The sequence below is a fragment of the Abrus precatorius genome, unplaced genomic scaffold (genome assembly GCF_003935025.1).
Source record: "Abrus precatorius isolate BTA unplaced genomic scaffold, Abrus_2018 Scaffold3, whole genome shotgun sequence".
Classification (NCBI taxonomy): domain Eukaryota; kingdom Viridiplantae; phylum Streptophyta; class Magnoliopsida; order Fabales; family Fabaceae; genus Abrus; species Abrus precatorius.
In genome coordinates this window covers 35,448,831-35,472,321 of record NW_020874373.1, presented here as the reverse complement: position 1 = coordinate 35,472,321, position 23,491 = coordinate 35,448,831, and the positions used below count along the sequence as shown (strand labels likewise).

The 23,491-nt window shown below is 33.3% G+C and overlaps 3 protein-coding genes across 8 annotated transcripts; 2 read left to right on the top strand and 1 right to left on the bottom strand.

The window, feature by feature from the left end:
- Positions 1-18: 18 nt before the first annotated feature.
- On the top strand, positions 19-5,963 carry LOC113862044 (2-oxoglutarate dehydrogenase, mitochondrial-like). The gene is made up of 9 exons (XM_027495203.1): positions 19-172; positions 302-1,928; positions 2,022-2,248; positions 2,334-2,666; positions 3,535-3,781; positions 4,396-4,524; positions 4,795-5,010; positions 5,197-5,320; positions 5,398-5,963. The coding sequence occupies exons 2-9, from the start codon at positions 366-368 to the stop codon at positions 5,634-5,636; spliced, it is 3,078 nt and encodes a 1,025-aa protein (XP_027351004.1). The 5' UTR covers positions 19-172; positions 302-365; the 3' UTR covers positions 5,637-5,963.
- A 1,668-nt stretch (positions 5,964-7,631) lies between these two features.
- On the bottom strand, positions 7,632-13,888 carry LOC113862838. Of its 6 annotated transcripts, none has more exons than XM_027496084.1 (7): positions 13,740-13,888; positions 13,487-13,627; positions 9,480-9,796; positions 8,393-9,254; positions 8,231-8,299; positions 7,951-8,149; positions 7,632-7,805 (listed from the first exon to the last, which is right to left on the bottom strand). In XM_027496084.1, exons 2-7 carry the CDS (start codon positions 13,487-13,489, stop codon positions 7,735-7,737), a joined length of 1,521 nt encoding a protein of 506 aa, XP_027351885.1. In that variant the 5' UTR covers positions 13,490-13,627; positions 13,740-13,888; the 3' UTR covers positions 7,632-7,734. The 6 variants fall into 6 exon arrangements, with proteins under 6 accessions (XP_027351885.1, XP_027351883.1, XP_027351884.1 ...); XM_027496082.1 differs by having other exon boundaries at positions 8,393-9,506; positions 9,629-9,796; XM_027496083.1 differs by having other exon boundaries at positions 8,393-9,506; positions 9,629-9,787.
- A 5,100-nt stretch (positions 13,889-18,988) lies between these two features.
- Positions 18,989-19,758, top strand: LOC113863468 (zinc finger protein ZAT11-like). The gene has a single exon (XM_027497062.1). The coding sequence runs from the start codon at positions 19,091-19,093 to the stop codon at positions 19,622-19,624; it is 534 nt and encodes a 177-aa protein (XP_027352863.1). The 5' UTR covers positions 18,989-19,090; the 3' UTR covers positions 19,625-19,758.
- The last annotated feature ends 3,733 nt before the right edge of the window (positions 19,759-23,491 follow it).

The window sequence follows — 23,491 nt, the reverse complement described above, 5'->3', positions numbered from 1 at the left end:
AAATCAATTCAAAGCGTTGAATTTTCGCATTTTCCCATTATGACACTCTCCAACTCTTTCTCACTCCTTTTGCTTCAACGCCACTAGGGTTCCTCTTTTTCTGATTCCGATCCACCAATCTTTCATCACACCAATCCATCGAAATTGAACCGTTTATCGCCGTCGATTCCGTGTAAATTCTCCATCAAACTGCATTTCCCCTCTTTTCCCTTTCTGGGTGTTCTTATTTTCTTCAATTTTGAACAAAAATTATATATTTTTGGCTAACAATTTTGTGGGTGTGTGTATATGGTTGTGTCAGATGTGTTGTGATTACAAAGGTGGAACCTTGAGAAGATAAAAAGGATCATATTGGTGATAGAGCCATGGCATGGTTTAGAGCTGGAACAAGCATTGCAAAGCATGCAATTAGGAGAACCCTTTCTAATGGTGGATCCACACACCTTGTGTCTAGGGCAAGGGTTCTTCCATCATCATCACAGAACCGAAGTTTCCACACCACGGTTTTCAAATCAAAGGAACAAGCTGCACCTGTTCCACGTGCTGTTCCTCTTTCAAGGTTAACTGATAGCTTCTTAGATGGAACAAGTAGTGTGTATTTGGAGGAGCTTCAAAGGGCTTGGGAAGCTGATCCCAACAGTGTTGATGAGTCTTGGGACAATTTCTTTAGGAACTTTGTGGGACAGTCTTCAACCTCACCTGGGATTTCTGGTCAAACCATTCAGGAGAGTATGAGGTTGTTGTTGTTGGTGAGGGCATACCAGGTTAATGGTCACATGAAGGCCAAGTTGGATCCTTTGAACCTGGAGGAAAGGGTAATTCCTGAGGATTTGGACCCTGCACTTTATGGCTTCACTGAGGCTGATCTTGATAGAGAGTTCTTTTTAGGGGTGTGGAGGATGTCTGGTTTCTTGTCTGAGAATCGCCCTGTTCAAACCCTTAGATCCATTTTGACAAGGCTTGAACAGGCTTATTGTGGAAGCATTGGTTATGAGTATATGCACATTGCAGATCGTGAAAAGTGTAATTGGCTTAGGGATAAGATTGAAACTCCTACCCCTACCCAATACAATAGGGAGAGGCGTGAGGCTATTTTTGACAGGCTTGCTTGGAGTTCTCTGTTCGAGAATTTCTTGGCCACCAAGTGGACCTCTGCAAAGAGGTTTGGCCTTGAAGGTGGAGAGACTCTTATTCCTGGCATGAAAGAAATGTTTGATAGGGCATCTGATCTCGGGGTTGAGAGCATAGTTATAGGAATGGCACATAGGGGAAGACTGAATGTTTTGGGGAATGTGGTTAGGAAGCCGTTGCGGCAGATTTTTTGCGAGTTTAGCGGTGGTCTTCAGCCTGAGGATGAGGTTGGACTCTACACAGGAACTGGTGATGTTAAGTATCACTTGGGGACGTCCTATGATCGCCCTACTAGGGGTGGCAAGAGGATACATTTGTCGTTGGTGGCAAATCCTAGTCACTTGGAAGCTGTCAACCCAGTTGTTGTTGGGAAAACTCGAGCCAAGCAGTATTACTCAAATGACGTGGACAGAACGAAAAATATGGGTGTGTTGATTCATGGAGATGGTAGTTTTGCTGGACAAGGGGTGGTCTATGAAACTTTACATTTAAGTGCTCTTCCAAATTACTCTACTGGTGGGACAATTCACATTGTGTTCAACAACCAAGTTGCATTTACAACTGATCCTACCTCTGGCAGGTCTTCACAGTACTGCACTGATGTTGCCAAGGCTTTGGATGCTCCCATATTTCATGTGAATGGTGATGATGTGGAAGCAGTTGTTCATGCCTGTGAACTTGCTGCTGAGTGGCGCCAGACTTTCCACTCGGATGTGGTTGTTGACTTAGTATGTTACCGTCGATTTGGCCACAATGAGATTGATGAACCATCTTTTACTCAGCCTAAAATGTATAAGGTTAGCCCTTTGTTTTTAATGCTTTTCTTATTTTTGCATGCATATTGCTTTTGGACAAGTTAATTGATTTGCAATTTTGTGGGTTTAATATAGGTGATCCGAAGCCATCCATCAGCTCTTGATATCTATCAGAAGAAGCTTTTGGAATCAGGGGAGCTGACACAAGATGAAATCGACAAGATACACAAGAAGGTCACATCAATTCTAAATGAAGAGTTTTTGGCTAGTAAAGAATACATTCCAAAAAGAAGAGATTGGCTTTCAGCATATTGGCTTGGTTTCAAGTCACCTGAACAGCTTTCACGCATTCGAAACACTGGGTATGGAAAATTTAATGTTCTTTTTGCTAGAGTGTTTTCTATTGTTTGTATGCCACTGATGAAATCTGTGATCTTTCCTGTGCAGTGTGAAACCAGAGATCTTGAAAAATGTTGGGAAAGCAATCACAACCATCCCTGAAAATTTCACACCTCATAGAGCTGTGAAGAGGATTTATGAACAACGTGCCCAAATGATTGAAACTGGGGAAGATATTGACTGGGGATTTGCTGAGGCACTTGCTTTTGCTACCTTGCTTATTGAAGGTAACCATGTTCGATTAAGCGGTCAGGATGTTGAAAGGGGAACATTCAGTCACCGGCATGCTGTTGTTCATGATCAGACAACAGGGGATAAATATTGCCCACTTGACCATGTTACAATGAACCAAGACGAAGAGATGTTTACTGTTAGCAATAGGTAATCTTTCTTCTGTTTACACATAGTTATCTTGCCTGTTTCAGCTTTGTTGCTTTTATTATGTCACTGATATCCTACATTGCAGAGATATAAAATCTCTGCCTTGCATGCCTTTGGCTCTGACATGATTTAAAAATCGTGACAAAGCTGGAGTATTTCAAAATCGTGACAAAGCTGGAGTATACTGTTTAACTTTACAGTTGTTATGCATTCCTTGTTTCCTAATTATTTTTAAATGAATTCTGTTCTGTAGTTATTACAATTTATATGTAAAGATTCTTACATTTCTATAAGTGTGTAAAATATATTTGTATATACATGGTTATTGTTTTTGTCTTTTTCCTCAGTCACGAGGCAATTTTGGATTAATATCTTACTGGTAAAGTGATCGGGCATGTTTTGTTATAGCTGTTTTAGACTTTGAAATCTATCTTTGCTGTGCCTTATCTATATGCTTTCTAAATGTGTTTCATTGATTGACCCTGATTACTGAATCATAGTTATATAATGCTTCCATCCCCTCTCCCCCTCCCCTCCCTCTTCTTCCAATACTAGTTTATTGTGATTTGTGACATGATTGTTTTGTCAATTATATTGTTCTTAATATTTTGGTAAAACTATATGTGCCGTTTAGAAGTTTTGTAAACGTGCTTCGTGAAATGTTAAAAGAGTGTAGAAAATATTGGGTCACATCACATTTCATAATAATTCTAGTTAGGAAATTGGAATAATATGGTCCCAGTCAGTCTTCTGTTTGATATCTTTGTTAAGATACTGTTCTAGAATCTACTCTTGATACATTTATTGAACTGATGATTTTTTTTCCCTATTTATCTCTTATCTAAGAAGCTTTTGAAACAATGTGCAGCTCACTTTCTGAGTTTGGTGTTCTTGGGTTTGAATTGGGTTACTCAATGGAAAATCCCAATTCATTGATAATTTGGGAGGCTCAGTTTGGTGATTTTGCTAATGGGGCTCATGTGATATTTGACAATTTCTTGGCTTCTGGTGAGTCTAAGTGGCTCCGGCAGACTGGGCTTGTTGTGTTACTTCCTCATGGTTATGATGGCCAGGGCCCTGAGCATTCAAGTGCAAGATTGGAACGTTTTCTTCAGGTCTGATTTTGAATCTATGTTTTAATTTTCTTGAAAATAAATTTAAGCTATTATTCCTTCTGCTTAAATCGTTTGCTTGCCAGCTTTGGCTATTTTTTGTCCTTCTCATGTCTATATGTTGTATTTGTTGATTGGTAACCTCTAGTGATTTATATGATGCTACTTTGATATTTGCTTGTCAACTTGAACTGAATGGCACTGATACTTAGGAAATGTATTTTGTTGATCGTGTGCTGTGTCTGTTTTGTCGTAAGATATATAATTATATATGATATATGCTTTACTTACATTGTCTCAAGTAGACTCTAAATACTGAATTTGCATATTTGCAGTAGTTTGGGGGGATACAAAGGGTAATGTCAAGGAACAACACTGAAACTGAAACCATACTTATTAGAGTTTGCCACCTGTGTTCCGTATTACAAAAGGGAAAAGTGAAAAAGGACCTCGTTTCTGAAATTTAGATTAGTAGTTTAAATTATGTTTCTCGTGTAAATGATGCTATCTTGCTGCAACTTCTCAAACTGCTTTTAGTCTTGTTGCTTGCAATCCGTCCATCTTCTGATTTTATCTGTATAGTATTGAAGCAACAAATGTTCTCTAATTTCTTTCAGATGGCTGATGACAATCCTTATATTATCCCTGAGATGGATCCAACTCTTCGGAAACAAATTCAGGAATGTAATTTGCAGATTGTGAATGTCACAACTCCTGCTAATTTCTTCCATGTTCTAAGGAGGCAGGTTGGTACAGTTAATTAATTTAGAAAAATGATAGTAACACTCTCAAACACATTCTTTTTAACACACTCTTAGTTATTGGTGAAATTTTATTGAAAATTATAAATCATGAGTCTCAATCTTTCCCACTCTTAATTTAATGTTTGTTTTTCGTACTTTTGTAGTTTTTAATAAATCAAAAAGCCAATAACTAAGAGTGTTTTACTGGCACTCCTCAATTGATTTAATGCAGACTTTATCACTAAAAGTTATGTTCCGCTATTATTCTTGCAGGTACATAGAGATTTCCGCAAACCTCTCATTGTAATGTCCCCTAAGAACCTGCTTCGTAGTAAGGCTTGCAGATCAAATTTATCTGAGTTTGATGATGTTCAAGGGCACCCAGGTTTTGACAAACAGGGAACCAGATTTAAGCGCCTCATAAAAGACCAAAATGCCCACTCAGATGTTGAGAAGGGTATTAGACGTTTAGTACTTTGCTCTGGAAAGGTATATAGTACTCGTAATAGAAACCAGCCATCTTCACAAAAACTAGTTTTTATGCTCTTTCATCTGGTGGATTTTAGATTTATGAATTTTAATGGTACTTCGATCGCAGTCAGTTTTATGTCTAGGGTATCCATTATTTTTCTAAGCATGCTATTTGTAACTCCAAAATTCATCCATCGCTTGCAGATTTACTATGAACTTGATGAACATAGAACAAAGGTTGATGCAAAGGATGTTGCAATATGTAGAGTGGAACAGCTTTGTCCTTTCCCTTACGACCTTGTCCAACGAGAGCTTAAACGATATCCAAGTATGTAGTGTTTTATTGTGCATTAAACTGTATATGGTTCATTGTCTCACAATTTCATTGTGATTTGCTTATTGCAGATGCAGAGATTGTTTGGTGTCAAGAAGAGCCAATGAACATGGGTGGATACACTTACATCTTACCTCGACTTATATCTTCGGTGAAAGCTGTAGGTAGGGGAGGTTATGATGATGTCAAATATGTTGGTCGTGCTCCATCGGCGGCCACAGCCACAGGTTTCCTCAAGGTTCACCAGAAGGAGCAAGCTGAGATTGCTGAGAAAGCCCTTCAACAAGAACCAATCAGCTTTCCTTACTGAGGCTTTTGTAGGTGCATCCTTTTTTGAGTTTTGAAGAAGCAATGGTTGGAAGGTGACTTAATATATATGCTTGAGTTTTGAACCTTATGTTTTTTTTTTTATTATTCATACAAAGCTTCAGGTAAGAATTTCAACACACGAATGCATAGAACACGCAAAGGTGTGTTGCCTTGCTGGTTGAATTGATGCATCGATATTTACAGTTTTTTTATACTTTGTAATTTGGAAGTGCATCTTCAATAATTTTTGTGACTATGTAATTCCAGTCTCCAGAGGCTTAGCTCTGGAACATGACCATCAATTTCTCCAATAAATTATTTTTTTCTCAAATATTTTATATTTTTCTTTCAATTCAAAATTAACTCTGGTCTGGTTCTTCAATCAAATTGAGTTCACCATCCTATGTGTCAGCTTGGTAATGATATAAACTGTCATTTATGTGGGAGACGAGTAAAATAATCAGATGTCTTGTACATGATAGATCATACCTAATATTTATTTGGAGAGAAATAGACATGATTCGAACATGACTTGTCATGTGTCTAGAAGTATATATTATTTATGAGATATTAAAGAAACAGTTTTTAATATCTTTTAACACGCCCTTTATAATTAATAGAAATTATATAAATCTGTATCATGTGGGACTCGTCAAATAAAGAGTAAGACTTGGTTTCTTGAATGCCAATAAAATAAAAAGCCAACAATATATATTTTGTTTGTATTAGACAAATGATTTATTTTATGGAAATGAGAATTTATCATTACCATTTCATGTACATCGACTTTTTCGCACAAATAATAGTTCACCATTTGTTTAAAATTGATTGCGTCCTACTAAACCTGGAAACAAACAAGTTAAAAGAATGACACAAAAAAGTTAATTGCATTTTTAAAAAAAATTATGCTAGGATTCCAACTTCAAAATAGTAGTTCAGCACAATGAATGATGAAATCCTTTTTTTTTTTGGTCAACAAGAAATGATTTATTTAGCATCACCAAATAACGAAACTCAAGTCAAGCTTGACTTTTACTAACGGGCTCGATTCAACGTTTGACAGAGTGTTTAGTAACTTTGTACGAGATTTGGGCTTGAGATTGTAGCTATGTCCAAAATACCTTAGCCATTTGGACTTGTGCATCTACGCCAATTCCGATCTAGACTAATTCCAGTTTACAAGAATAATATTAACGACAAAAACAAACCAAGAAGGATGTTGATGTTAACACTGTCAACTAAGGTGTAAATATGTGTTCGGTAACCGAGGGAAGGGAATGTAGATGTTTCCATAGAAGAAGAGAAGAGGAGAAGGGGATTTTTTTCATGGGAGCCATTTAAAAGAAAACCCAAAATGGGGGCAAATAGGGGATATGGGAGTGAGTTTTCATTTTTGTTTATTAAATAAAATTTATATAATATAAAAAATTGAAGATATTTGTTATTAAGAAAAAATATTATAGTTTCATTTTCTTATGATTATTTTTTATACAGTTTAACAACTTCCTTCTAATCTCTTTTTCACTATATTTTTCACTTTCCTATTTCTTTCTCCCGTTAGATCCTTGTTCCTGACACATCCCTACGGGTACCATAAGTGAAAATTATGAATAGTGCAAATTAAGATCCTACAATTTCGCTCGATGAGCAGAGAAACTAATCTTAACCTGTAGCGTAAGTCACTTACAGTAGATTGCAATGCCCAACAAAAATACACAACTGACTGACTAATGTCGACACGTACAAGGAATATACCCACCCTCACAACTCACTTTTTCTTAATCTTATTATATGAGATGGGATGAGTTACCACCCGCAAAATAGACATTAACAAATGGGACCTCTTGAAGATTCACAAAGGAACATGGTTTGAACGGAATTTAACAAAGGTGGCAAGATAACAGCAAATTGTGATGAAAAGAATAATACTGAACCACAAAAAAGACATCTTCATTACCATAATTAAAACAGTTAAGTTCCTACAAGAAGCATCAGCTAAAACTTTTCAATTTTAAATAGTCTTTTAAACTATTAAGTTGCCATTCACTCACTATGAACAGATTACATATCTACCACTGTTCTCAAGAAGAAAATTGAACTCAAGATGGTATGCTCACTTCATCCTTTCCATAGATTCGCTGTAGCTCCCGAGTAGCAGCTTGGTATGATGCTGATAAGGGGGGAAATAGATTAGAAGTAGAAAGATTGCAGAATTTTTGTTGCTTTTATACCTAAGGATGAATAATTTAAGCAAGGACATAGTCATCAGGTATTTTAATCTAAACTACAACCAAGCAAACTAAAATTCTAGTTACCTTTCCACAAACGAAAGTTCTTTTGATTGATGGTGGAGCCAGTCACATTTTGAATTGCATCAAAAAGCATCTCCTGCGGAGTGTTTTTCAACTCTTGAACAACAGCATAGATGGTTTTTCCATTCTCAAAGTATATGTGATTGTTAGGGTGCTTTGTCTTGGCACCAGCATGACGCTCAAATTCATATGCATTAAGAGCCTTCATGACAGAATCTAATATATAAGCACAATCACATGGAATATGCAGATTATCAGAATGCAAGTGACTTAAAGGGCTAACCTTTGACTGCTTGCAGTCATCACATGAACACAAATAACCAGTTCCTTTTATGATTCCTTTGAGATTTTTCTGCCAAGCAGATTTTTCAAAATGTTAAAAACACAGATAAACAACTACAATAGCTCAGAAATAAAGCAAAATGAAAATTAGAACACATTTTACCTCCCGTGACCATGAAACATATTTCACCTGAACACCATCAAAAATACCAGTTGACAGCAAACTTTTGACATTTGAAGGGAAGTTGTTAGGAGGAGCCTTCTTGGTTGTCTTTGGCTCTTTGTTCTTGGCAACAGTATCATTTTTAGTATTGGGTTTTGGAATGCTATTTACAAGTGATTCAGAGTTCGACTCAGTCAAATCCTTCTGGCTATCCAAACCTTGAGCTGAGTTCTGGCTTCCTATCAAGAGATCATATCCACTGATGATTCCACCAGAGGGATTTGGTTCAGGGTCATCGTGAAAACCTCCAAAAGATATGGTGCTGCTCTGACCCTTGTGGTGGTTCTGACCCACAGGTAAAGAACTAGAATCTCTCCTGTCATATGATGGAACGGTTGGTGCGATATTAGAATCCACCTTATCATATGTTGGACCCATTGATATTATATGATCAGTGCCCTTGTCATAAGGAGCAACGGATATGAAATTTTCTCCTGATTTACCATAGGTTGGACCCATTGATATAAAGCTCTCGTGCCCCTTGGTATATGAGGTACCCAGAGATATTAAACTGCCGTCTTCCTTTTCATATGATTGACCCATTGATATGAAATTTCCATCTCCCCTATCAAAGGGCTGACCCATTGATAAGATACTTTCATCTCCCTTGCCATAGTTGTGGCCCATCAACATAAAATTTCCATCCCCTTTATTGAAGGTGTGAGCCATTGAAAGGAGATTGTCATCAGTCTTACTTATTCTCGTCCCCATAGCAATGGCGTTGTCATTTCCATTGTTATAAGTTGAGCCCAATGAAATATTTCCATTGTTCTTATTGTAGCCAGCACCTACTGAAATGGTACTACTATCAGCCCTACTATAGGAGTGGCCCATAGATGCAGCAGGCATGCAGTTGTCAGAATCTCTGACTTGATTAACTTTAACTTTTCTGATGCCACCAAAATTTAAACATGCTGAAGGGTCTGCTATGGAATGAGATATTGACAACCCCACAGATGGATCATTACCATATTGATTTTCAAAATCCTTCCTTTCCATGTTTGGATTTCCACTTCCAATTGATGACATGTTCTTATCAACCAAATTAGCAGTCCTAACAAGATCAGATCCAAAAAGGCGGTCAGAAAACTGACCTGTGACTGAGTGAAATCCTGTATTGGTTTCCCATTGGGAAACATTCACGGTTGAAACTCCTGAAATTGGCCTGCCACTAACAGCTTCAATTGCTTGTTTCTTGTTGCTGAATATTTCTGCCTCACCTGTATCCATAAACCACTGATGACTTCTCTTTGGTTCAATTCTGGAAGAATTCTCATATCCCACATTTTCTTCAGCCAAGCAGCCAGCATCCCGTAGCATCCAAAAGCTTTTATGCTGAAAAGACTTCAAAAAATCACATCTTAGCATGTTTATCTTATTTGATGGAATTTGCAATATTAAAAAATTACACTGTTAAAGAACTAAGTAAATATCACCTCAGAAATTTCTCCGAAGTTTAAACAAAGTAACTATCCTTGAAACAAAATATCAACATCAAGATCATATAAACCAATAACCAGATTGATGATCGCATATAAAATCAATACATTGCACTTAGGTGTTTTCTAAACAGTAAGAAATGAATATTTATACTGAGGTTGCTTATTTTGGAGAAATAATGGGATTTTTTTGCTAGTTTTTGAGACAGCCTTTGGGTAAAAAAAAATGTTTATTTCCCAGAAATTAGCAATTCCCAAACATGCTATATACAACCTCAAATCCAGAAAATTAAATTTGTAACTAGTCTTAGATAATATTTACTCGGAAATAATGTTTGCTAAAAGCATAAAGATCACTGATCTCTCATCTAAGAAATTTTATTTTCCTGTACAGGTCCTTCAGAAACATTTACTCATGTCCTTCCAACACAGTTTTGAGCATGACATTTTAGGGACATAAGCCACAACCTTTTTTCTGTTTATTTATTAATGAATAAGTATGAGATGATGTTAGGACCCCAAATTAATAGGAATGTACCAAGCCCAGCAGAGATGAAGGTATAAGTGAGAAAGAAATTCTGCAGGACCCAAGACAGTTAGAGGAAAGAGAATTGTTATGGAGAAGCAGCTCTAGCACATACAAGTTTTATTGGAGATAGTGGGTTAAGGTAGGCATTTGGTTTCGTGTAGTTGAATAAGGCTTGAGGCTGGAGAATACTTTTCTCTCAGCAAGAGGCAATAGTCCTCGGGGGGGGGGGGGGGGGGGGACCCTGTGATTCTCTGTCCTTGTGTATTTACCTACCTATTTCAGCAATAATATTGACACAGTTCTGCTTTCACTTATATTTCATTTGGTCCAACTGGCTGGATGACTCAAAGATGGAGTCTCAAGTGGAAGCACCAGAAAAAGGATGGGTGAGATACACAGCAAGCAGGGTCAGGCTCACTCCTTGCTATAAAGATACAACCCGTACAAGCTACCAAACAGGGGACATATTTTTATATGAATCAAATCAATACATCACCTTTGAAGACAGTAAAATAGAATCTTATTATAGCCACTTATTTTGATCTAAAACGTGCTCGTCAGCTTTCCTTATATGCATATTCAAATGACAGAAACCTACAAAAATAAGTGCACATATGGAGCATATTGGCATGAAACATCTTGCTTTCCCATCCCATCCAACAAGTGCACCAGTAGGTAAAAGACAGTGAAATAAAAAATGAAATTCGATTCAATCAATAATTTATTATTGCTAAGATCAACTTTATTCCATATATGATCACAAATCTCAAAAGAGTAGTCAGTAAGGATTAAGCAATGCAACTAAACTTTATCAGCCAAATAATTCACAATTTGAATTGCAATTAGATAACCTTGCTCGACTAAACTGACTTTTGGCTTTTGTTGAAACTTTACACTACCTAACATTCACTAACAGAGCATCACAGCTCGTATAGCTGTCTGGTAGAATGTTCCTCGGACACTTTGAAATGAAAATTTACACTCAAAGCATTTCTCAATTTCATCCACCCAACCCGAATCCTATGCATGACATCCCATCAATTTGAAAGATAGATCTAGGTACCTAAACTAAACCATACATCATGATTTGATCCACAATATTCTCAGAAGTTCTGCTATGTCACTTTGTTATATGCTGTGTTTTACTTTTAAATGACCAAACATATTGTTCCCCATCATCAAACATCCTTTGAGACTCAAATATATGAAATACAAACTTTTAATCTATAGATCTTTCCATAAACACAATAGCGAAAAAGCTTTGGAAATGATGCAAAGAAAATATCTTGAGAATTATAATTTCATCACTAAAATTACATTTTCTGTGGTAGAGGCACCTGTGTCCAAAATTAAAATGAATCCACATATTTCGGGAATCAGATTGCAATTTAAACTTACACTTATTTAGGAGCATTTATTTTCTCCAAGGAAGGGTGGCTTTTGTGGATCTTGGACCTTCCTTATTCCAAAATATATACCCTGTAACATATCCCATGTGATGAACAATTCAACCCATCACTGACTTGCGATGGATAGAATCATCTTGTTGGCTGTGTACCATTTTGTTCAACACATAATGGTCAGGACACAAACTCACATCACATACCCCCTTCTATAATCTAATGTGTCAAAACGTTGTGTATCTGAAAATTAATGCATTGTCTTTACAATCAATAAAATTCAAACATATATATTCTACCTTAAACTATTAAAGGCAAATAAAGTAAACATTTATGACCTAATCTAATATTTAATCAAATAGAGTGGGAAAATTAACTACAGACAAGAGGAAAGATATTCTCCAATCACAATATTTCACTCAAGCCCCACAGTAATCATGATTTTTAAATAAAACAGGTCCACTAATAAAGTTTAAGCAACAAAATTGAATCCAACTACTGTCTAGCTAAAGTAAAGTTTCATTCAACAAGAATCCTGTGCAGAAATGAAAGCAGGAGGATGGAATATCACATTGATTAGGAATCAACTAACAGGTTAAGATGCTTCAAACTGTTAGAATCTTTTTCTTTTTTTTTTCTAACATATATAAGATAGAATTTTGACAATAATTGATTATTATGATCCAAAATACTGAAAAAATAGATTTTAGGATAATTTTTTTAAGTTTTAACCGTCTTTAAGAAAAGTAGCAATTAACCAGATGGAAAATCAGAAACTCTGGCCATGAAAGATTCAGTGTATCTGAGAAAAAAAAATAACTTTTACTTTTACACTGGCTTTACTTGACTTATCATGAAGGTCACAGGTTAAGCCCTACAAAAATTAAATACATTAGAGTATTCCATGCATGGAATTTGAAATTAAATATTATTTGTTACGGGTTACAGGCCAAAAGTTAGTTAACCAGGAACACGCCTTAACATCATATAACACAGAATCCACCATGAACATAAGATATTAGAAGAGTTTTTACAATAACATATCATATATTAATCAAAGTATGAAGTTTTTGTGCATCTTTAACCAAACTTCCTACTCTAAAATCTTAATGATCCCTTACATTTTAAAATACTAGATAGAAGCAGATGGGTGAAGAAATTTAAAAAAAAATGACACCCAGAATTCATTTCACACATTACGCAAATGTTATGCATCAGTTACATTATCATTACTTCCATGTTGACATTTTACATTTACAATAAAACTTACAAACCAGCAGAGAAAGTTAGTTCATGAGTAAGCCCCCAATACAGTACCAGAGTAGTATGAGGCTCACAGAAGTTCTTTATTCTGATGACCCCACTGAGCGAATAATTTTATAAGCTATTAAAATGCAGTTTCACATAACTATTTATAAAATCCTCACACTGCTAAATCAGGGTCCTCTAATAATAAGAATAAACTAATAAACCAGTGCACAAGACAACATTTAATCCATTAACTCGAAAATGGTATCTCAATTTCACGTATGTTTTACATAAATGATTTAAAAAAAAGAAAAACAGAGGTGGACTATACTGTCCACCATGATGAACCAAACATCCGCAAATCATGTATCATAACCTGCATTTGCATGCAAATAGCATGATAGAATGTTGAACCTACCATTTCGCTCTTTGATGATTGAAAACAACAATAATCTGACTCAACGATTCACGGTGCCACCACCCACTGGGTAATGCAAATCACCACCTTTAGCCTAATACACCGACGCACCATAAAGTCGAAATCTCCGAACTCAATCAACTACACCACAAAAAACCAGATGATGATCAAATCCACGGTACCACTAGATCAAAATCTTCGAGCATGATTAAACCAATATAAATAAAATAAAAATACTAATAAAAAAACTTACCTAGAATGAGAAAATGAAATGAAGCAATTGAATCTGCAATCGCGCCGGCGAAGGATAAGGTTCGGAGCACCGAACCGACACTATCGCCGGAGAGTTTTTCCGGTGGAGGCGCTCCGCCGTGGATAGAGACACTTCGAAAATGAAGTGTTGGGGATAACGAACAAGGTTTAGAGTGGGTGGATCAAAGATATAGTGCGGGGCTCTGTAGGATCACTGGTTTTTCAAATACTCGATATCACCGTACACGTGTCTCGGATTGCGATGTTTCGATCTTCAGGAGAATCTGAACCGTCTAAGCTTCTTCGGAGTGCATTGATATTGTGCATGATAATTGAGCTCGCAGCACTTTATATGTGCCACGTGGAGGGTGACGATAGGTTGGGTGAGTTTGGCCTTTGTGGCGTTAGTGACATGGCATGAAGTGATTGGCATGTGGTTAAGGAACATTCACCCCTTAAATTTTAGCAGCTGAGTGGTAAGAGTAATTGTCTGAGGATTTCGCTTTCAAAACATGAATTTCAAGACCGTACAATATCTCAGCTATTTTTCTATTTTAGATTACACTATCCTTCATCAAAATAATTCTGTTTTAACCAGATAAAGTAACAATTTTATGTCAGTGTATTTTTAGTATTATTATTCAATTAAAATTAGTTTGTTTTAATTCTTGATATTATTTTTTAACATTATTTTAATTTTAAAAATAATATATATCATGCTTGACATTACCTTTTAATACCCAATAAAAAGAAAATTTATTGCATAATTCTAAACTACTATGATTTCAATTAACTAAAACATAACACTATACACTTTTATAAAATATTAGATTTAAATGACATAGTTTTTTTTTTCCAATAATGGGTATCATTTTAGATTACAAATCTAGTGACATCATCTCCTCAACATTTGATTCCATGTCAAATTATTATATGGTAATATGAAAGATAAGGGACAAGGGGGTGATATGAGTATGAAGTGAACTTGGTTCATGCACTACGTATTAGGAGAATGTGGAGAGGAATTGAAGGTGATTCATGCACACCCCATTATTAGAATGTGAAGCCCAATTGCATCCACCCAATATTTCATCAAATCAATAACTTCACTCCTCAAAAATCCATTTTCTCTTCCGTACATCCACTAGAGCCAGGTACAATGTTTGCTGCACGTTTTCTGAGTGTCTGTCACTTCTTAATACAGCATATACTGTATTGCTTATTGTTGCAAATGAAGCGACATCAATTATATTTAATTAAAATTTGTATAAATGTAAACTAATATGTGTGTATGAATAAAATTCATATACCCAATTGTCAAACGCAAAGATCTTTTTAGTTGGATTTTACTTTATATTTCCGAATAGTGATTGAATTAAAATATATTTATTTTTAATTAAAAAATCATTAAATTTGTCATTTTTATTAAGTTATTGTACTACTAACTTGAAGACATCTTGGACCCTCTAAATTCTGATCAGTACTATGCAATATTTTGTGTAACCTAATCTAAACAGTTGCACCATCATTGTTACCCCCATCATGCATGACAATAATGATTCAATTCGCACCTTTAAGTGCCAATATTGAAGAGATTTCTAATGGCTATATTTAGATCAAACCCATAAGAGAAAATTTGAACTAGTGAAAGAGAAATCAAATTTTTTTGAAAATTGTTTTAAAGGTCTCCAACTATAGGGAGCATCCTATCGAGAGCCTTTAGGCATGCATAACTAGCCCTAATTAAAGGAGTTTTAAAGGTCTCCAACTATTTTTGAAGAAGAGAACAATTGCGAGATTGATGTTATTAAGATAGATGAGAAGATTTGCATTCCTTGATTGGAAGCCTTTTCTTTCTTTTTTTTAAGTATTGAATAATGATACTTTATTATTTGAATGTGATTTCCTCTCAAAAGATTTGGCTACTTGCAATGATAATCCAACACTTAAAATAATGTTTATCCCAATAGAGTAACAATATATATATATATATATATATATAACAAGTTACGTACTTTGCACATATTTAATGTCTTATTTTTAGTGTTTGACTATGAACAAGTCAAAGCTTAGTCAATTTTATAGGCCCCTCTTGGCAATTCCATGGGCTTCGATGGGTGCTTAATAGAATGATATATTTTAACTAAAACCTTGATTATGGAACGTGTGAACTGACCACACTGATTTCCTTGGCTCAAGAGTAATATTTATCCATTAGAGTGAATAAGAAATCACAAATCCAAGAAGAGATGAATTGGACTTTGCCATATGAAACTATTCAATTATACCTTCTACCATACAAGCAAATCCTAGTGAAACACGTAAATCCAAGTCATATGATATAGTTTGACACACTTATAAAGTTTTACAATTTAACCACATATCGAATATTTAAAATTGTATATTTTGTTTATATATATTAAGTCAGTTTTGTATCTAAGCACATAAAGTTGACAGAATACAAATATTAGATTGAATTTTTGAAAATGTAATTAAATCTAACTTAAGATACAAGTTCTAGCACCTATCTTTTTCAACAAGTTCCAATTTTTGCGTTGCATGCAAGAACTGATTTAGAAAATATCTTAAAAAGGGCAAAGTTAAATACATCAAATTTCCACAAACACATATATATGCTAATTTAAAGGGAATGGGATTCATATCCATAACTAGTTTCATGTTCCTAACAGTCATCACAATTTCACCATTAGCATTCATTTCCTTAATTGGAACAATCATTAACAAGAAACCCATTTGACCATAAGGTAGGATTAAATTAATTAATTACACAACTTAACATCTTGACTATATTTAGAATTGAAGATTGGAAAAGTTGTGTCACACGCTCTAGAAATTTGGCAAAAAAGGGGTGGAATGGAATAGTAGTAGAATGGAGTATAATTAAAATAAGAGAAATTGAGTAGCTTCAAAGGTGCCAACTGGATAATATGTTACCTACAAAATGGTCAATGAAAATAGTTGGAAGATGGAAGTTGAATGGAACAATTTGTGATCCAAATCCAAAGTACCTAATGGATTAGGATTTGGATGCATAAGAGCCATTGACTTGTATGGTCCACGTCAGACCTAACAAAGGCCAAAGTCGGTCGTATTAAAAAACCAAATGCGAGACACGTAATTTGAATCATTTTTCCATCACATTACCGAAATTTGCTCCTACCATCATTGCAATGTATGTTCCACCATGCATTTTCAGTTTCAACTCCTTTTCTTTTTTACGTAATATAGGAATGGTTTCTTCTGATGAGTACGAGGAACACATCTTACATAAAATATTGCAAAGATTAATGTATTAATTACTTAAATGTCACGTGACTTAGAACCTGGTAAAGTTCTACTTTTATTCATCCTTTAATCTTCAAGGGAAAAAGGAAAATGCATTTTTCTTTTACGTTTTTTTGGGTCTTGCATTTCATGTTTTGAAGAAAAATTTTCATTAATATATTCGATTATTGATTTTCTATAACACCGACAGTATTAATATTAGACTTATTTATGTTTTGAAAAGAAACGGTGCATATATACATTTTACTTAGAAAATGCATTGATTATGTTATACATACGTTAGTAAAATAATTGTCATTTACTAATAAAATAATTTTTATATTTTTCATTTATTGAAAAATAAATTATTAATGTATGCAATATTTGTTTAATCTACAAATATAAAATAATATTATACTAACATTTACTGTATCAATAATATTATATTTATAAAATTATTTGTTGATATAATATGCATCATTACTGATAATATTTATATTTTTTTTATTAAATAAAATTTATAATAACTAAAGCTGATTTATATTTATATCATTATTGAATTTTAATATTTTACATGCTGTGGTCTTTTCTATTTTACTGTGGAACATAATACAGTACCTTCTAAAGTTATTTTTTCTTTACTGCGTTTTCGGATAGAATAACTAAAAATTCTAAGAAATTTTAAATTTTTAAAAGCTCAATTGCATCAATTAAATTTTATCGTTCTTAAATTTATAATAATTTGTTAAGCCAATACTTTAAAAATTTTCCGTCGACAAAAATTGGTATAAATGGTAAATAGTAAAATATTAAGAAATGAATGCAACAAATAATTTTAATATTAAAATAATCAATAATATCTTTGAATTTAAGAATGATTAATTGTGAAAGAGTTAATATTTTTACTTGCACGCTACATTCCCTTTTTTTTTGTCGTCTTAATATTGAAAATTTCTAGAGCGAGCATAAGATTATTCCACAATCCACAGAGAATTTTATACTTCTCCACCAAGTTAAAAATAAAAATCGAAGAATAGAAAACGAATAACAATTATATATAAAAAAAGAATCTAAGCTAGTTTTCCTTATTTTATATTAACTCCTACCTACAAAAACAACTATTAAAATTTTAAACTTGGGAAAAATCATCTTAAATAAACAATTGAATGAAGACAATTATTTTAAATATGAACATATTTCTTATTTCATTACAGAGAATTGTATTTTATTTGATTTTATTTCATTTGAATTTTATAATATGTTCAACGTGGAACATGACATCTAGATGTTTAGAAGTCAGCTTCACATGTGGGTATGTTTATTCTGAACTGTTGCTTCCAACTGTGGTCCTCTGATGCTTCCTTTTTCATACCATTCTATCAACGACACATTGCCTTAGAATTTTCCATCAATGTTTGAACAAACTATAAAACATTTTTAGTAATAGTAGTGCCGTCCTACCAAATACCAAATCTCGTTCTGCCTTGTTTGGCTCAGCAAATCTGTCATGCTTACGTAAAATCAGCTAACTCCTTTCACACCAAACAACTCTTAAGTAAGTAACCCCTTCTTAGTTCAACGCATCAAATTAATTGCTTTTAATTGCTGCAGCAGTCACGCTTGCTTATTTCACAAGTAATCAAAAGTCACGGTTACAGTGTTTGGCAACATATGTGCACATTCATGTCAAATTAATTCTTACGTAAGCATAATGTGTGTATACACAACCAATCAAATGTTCAAAATGTAATAAAATAACAACAAACTTTGTGCTGAAGTATGTACTAAAATTACATTGATATTATCTTCAAATTTTAATTGGTTAATTATGTTCATTGGTGCCATGCTCACCCAAGAATTATTCACAAAATGTCAACTATCATCAAGAGTGTTCAGCACTCTCAAGCTACCAAACCATGAAGCACCCTTTATAAATACCAAACCTTTTCGAGTCTCCAAGAGTTCCATTCCAATACTTTTCTCTCTCATTTCATACATTTACATTCGTTCACACCTTCAAACATATCTCAAATTTGTTTTTGTTAGTGTAGTTATTGGGGCTGTGCCATGAAGAGAGAAAGAGAGGTCGATAGTGTGACCATGGCTAATTGTTTGATGCTGCTTTCACGTGGAGGTGAATTTGAGGCCACATACTCAAACTCTTCAAATAACAACCGTGTCTTTGAGTGCAAAACATGTAACAGGCAATTCCCTTCATTTCAAGCACTTGGTGGCCACAGGGCTAGTCACAAGAAGCCAAGATTGATGGGAGGGGATGGAGACATGGATGGCCAATTGAATCATGATTCACCCCCTAAGCCTAAGACCCATGAGTGTTCCATTTGTGGGTTGGAGTTTGCTATTGGACAAGCCTTGGGAGGACACATGAGGAGGCACAGAGCTGCAACTTTGAATGGAAACATGCACAATTCTACCACTATGAGTAGTAGTACTAGTGGTAGCAGTTTTGATTCTTCACCAAAGATGAAAGCTGGAGACAAGAGAGTTTTGGTTTTGGATTTGAATTTGACACCCTTTGAGAATGATTTGCAGTTTTTGAAGATTGGAAAGACAGCTGCTTTGGTTGATTATTTGTGTTAATTAAACTTGGGGAGGTAGTTTGTGTATTATAGATAGATGAATTAATGCTTTGTTTTTTAATCTGTCGTCTATATTTGGTATCATACTGTATGAAAAATTGTTCATTTCTTGGGCATAATTAGAATTTCATTTTCCTTCCGCTAAATTTTTTTAAAGATTCCAGACATTTTTTAAGCCAACTGATGAATTAATTAATGCTGAGTAAGTTTGCATTGTATAAAAAATATATTTTTATCTTTATATATACGCATATCTAAAAAATATATCAAAAAATATGGAGACATCTTTAAGCGTTTACTCTTGGATGTTCAAAAAACATTTTTCTGTATAAATGTGCTTAATTAATTAACCAATAAACTAATGATTTTGTTTTCTCTTTCTCTTTTTGGGTTATAGTTTAGTCTGTAAAAGTAAAACATCATTTGCCATTGTTGTGACCTAATTTGGTGTTGGTCGTCTTTTAAGAGATATAGTATATTTAAAGAAGTATCAAATACTTTTCATAACTGTTATAGTAAATATGATTATTTTTTATAATTGTTACTTTTATTTTAGTAACTAAAATTGATTGTAATTATTAAGATAAATTATCAATTAATTAAAGAATAACATAAATAATATCTATAATAATATTATCTATATGTTTTGTTTATAAAATAAAATTTTAAATTTAATTTAAATATAATGGTAGTATAAAAATTATTATACTATCATCTAATTTAGATTATTATATTAATACGAATTTTTTTTGTAATAAAAATATATCAACGATATATAGTATGAAAAATTAATGGTGTAAAAATTTTTATACTTATAATGTACTAATATCAAATTTCAAAACTTTACATATTTCAATACAAACAAAGTTTTAAATTGCGGTTTCGAAGTCATGATTGCAGAATCAATCTAAAACCTTGATCTCATGAAACTACTGGCAATACATATATACATACATATATATATATATATATATATATATATATATATATATATATATATATATCTAATTTAAACTTTTGTTCATTTAATTAGAATTTGGCAATATCTGATATGTACATTTTAAACTAAAAAACAAAAGGGTTTATTATTATATAAGTAAGATTTCAATTTTATTTTCCAGGTTCCATTTTAATTAATGGGTGTGAGTTAAATGATCTACTCAATCTCAAGGAAAGAAAAAATAATATCAGTCTTCTAAGTGGTATAGGAAGCGATCTTCTGATTGTTCTAAACAGAGATTTTGTTTATTTTTTTAAACTATTCCTTGATTTTCCAATTGTTTGGTGTGAACTTGTGCTGATGAATTCATTTATAGAACTGACTTAAGCGTGAAAATTAAACATGGGATTTGGATATCATTTTATATCCGATTTTGTTTTGAGAAGAAGAATAAAGATAGAAGAAGGATCGTATCTCTCATGAGATCTTATGTATATAAATGGCGTTGGCCATTAATTATGTTCATTGCAGTTAAAATAATACTAGTTTAAATAAATTTTATAATAAATATGTATAAAAAAATAAAATAATTTTTCTTATAAATTAAAATTAATGTGTATTTTTAAAAAAAAAATTGATCTAATATCTTTATTATATATTATAAACGTATAATGACTTTTTAATAATAAATTTAGAATCAAATACTTATCTTAAAAAAAAGTATCCAAAGACTATACTAATTAATCAACTCACTTGTTATTGATATACATGACATGACGTGGCAAATAATGGACACTAAATGCTTATATTTTTATCACTAGATATGTACATCAGGTTGGATTAATTTTTCATTCTTGAAATTGGTCATAAAGTCTAGAAGGAAATTTCCAAATACCAAGTGCCGTGCACTTCAATACAGAAATACATTAATCTTTACGACTGCCATCTAGAAGTTTATTTTTATTTTTTAAACTTTTATCAATTTGTTTCATTCACACTTTTAAACGAAACATGTGTTAAGATAATTTTAATACTTATGTAGTTGTTGGTAGATGGAGATAGTTGAGTGTGCTTAAAAGCGGACCACATAGGTTCGACCAAACACACAGTAAACCATGTGCTTCACAAGTGTTTCTAGGTATCTATCTTTGCTTTTTTCTTATTTTCATTTTACTTTTGGACTTGGTCGTTGTTCTTATTTGAATAATGTTTTTGAAAATAAAGAGTTACAATTACAATTTCTATGGAAAATACTCCACAAGTGATGGTAATTAACAAACTTTATATAGTATGACAAGTTTCACAACGTACAATGGTTTTCCAAAATAGTTAGACTTCATGCGGATTATATTGACGATGGTGACAACTTTTGATACTGCTACAAGTTAAACCAGGAAGAGACACGAATTCATCTAGAAAACGAGCTTTTCTTTAATTCCAACCATAGAAATGACAAACCTTAACCTCAGTTGAATATATAAAATTATAAATGACTCTAGCTAAATTAATAGCGTTTCATCTGAAATGGATGGAATAGCAAAAATCTGACGTATAATGTAGTTTGGCAAGGTTTACTTGATTAATAAGAAAATCACTAAACGTGCTTATGCTGTTATATGCATAATAACTTAACTTACCACAGTGGACTTTTGTGATCACAGTCATCATCATTATATCGCCATCATCCATCACCTCATAGTAACTGTCAAAGTTTCTCAATTGTAATTTCCTTGTTTGCTTAGTCAGGTCACATTCGAGACTTTGATTCAGAAATTTAAAAAGAGAAATTTCGTAATAATTAATAAATCTAATTACAGTTACTGGACAACCAGCAAATGACAAATTGAAGAAAAAGGTTTTTCTTGGATGGTGCATTATTAAGTATATATTAAATGAGAACAATATGTGGGAACTATTATATTAATTAATCCCATAACTGCCCGAACATATTAGTCAAAGAGGTATTAAGAAACTGAGAATGATTATTTAACCATGTCGGCTTGTTGAGATCTTGAACTTCGAATTAAAAATCATTTCTTAACTTTTTTTATATTATCAAACACACGTTACTTTCATTAAATAATTGTGGTAATAGTAAATAAAATATTAGTGATTGATGGTTTTTGGGTATCTTAATATCAATTATGTTAATTATCTTTCACACACACAAAAAAAACATTTTTTTTAACATGAATGAAATTCTTACTTGGTTTTGTTATTAAGACACAGGTTTTGGATTGACTTGCATGGATCATGCAATAGTGTGATCTTGGCAAAACAGAAAACTTGTTTAAAGGGTAAAAGATGCTAATTCTAGAAATAGTAGTTTGTAGATAGGTAGCTTGCAAAGACTGTGTTGGTCCAGCTGGGTTATCTCAGTAGTTTGGTCCAACTTTTCATACGAATAATAAAGTAGCTAGAAGTTATACTATGCTTCTTAGTTCTTGGTCTCATGCTGACCTCTTACTTATAATAGGTTTCACACAAGCCTCTTGTAAATTTATTATGTGGTATGATATGAGTCACCAAATAGAATATGACTACAGCTAGATTTGTGAGTGAAAATGCGTTTTCTGATCTTGCGGCTGGGTTATATACACCAAGTTACTTGAGCCTTATCCTGTTTTATCCATATACGTGTGAAGGAAACGTCATGAATCTTGGATGAGAGTGAGAATTTTGCATCTTTATCTTTTTCAGTCTTATATTTCAGCCATTCTCATAATGTAGCCGTGGAATTAGAAATATTTTTACATCACCTTCTCAATATTTTCCCATTTAAATTGAGCCATTATAATCAAGAAAACTCTTAGGGTATTTTTCTCTTAAAAACAGTTTTCTGTTTTTAAATATAAATTGTAGTATAATTCAAACATACTCTTAGTACGTTGTTCAGATGTTTTTAAATTAAAATAAATAATTTTTATA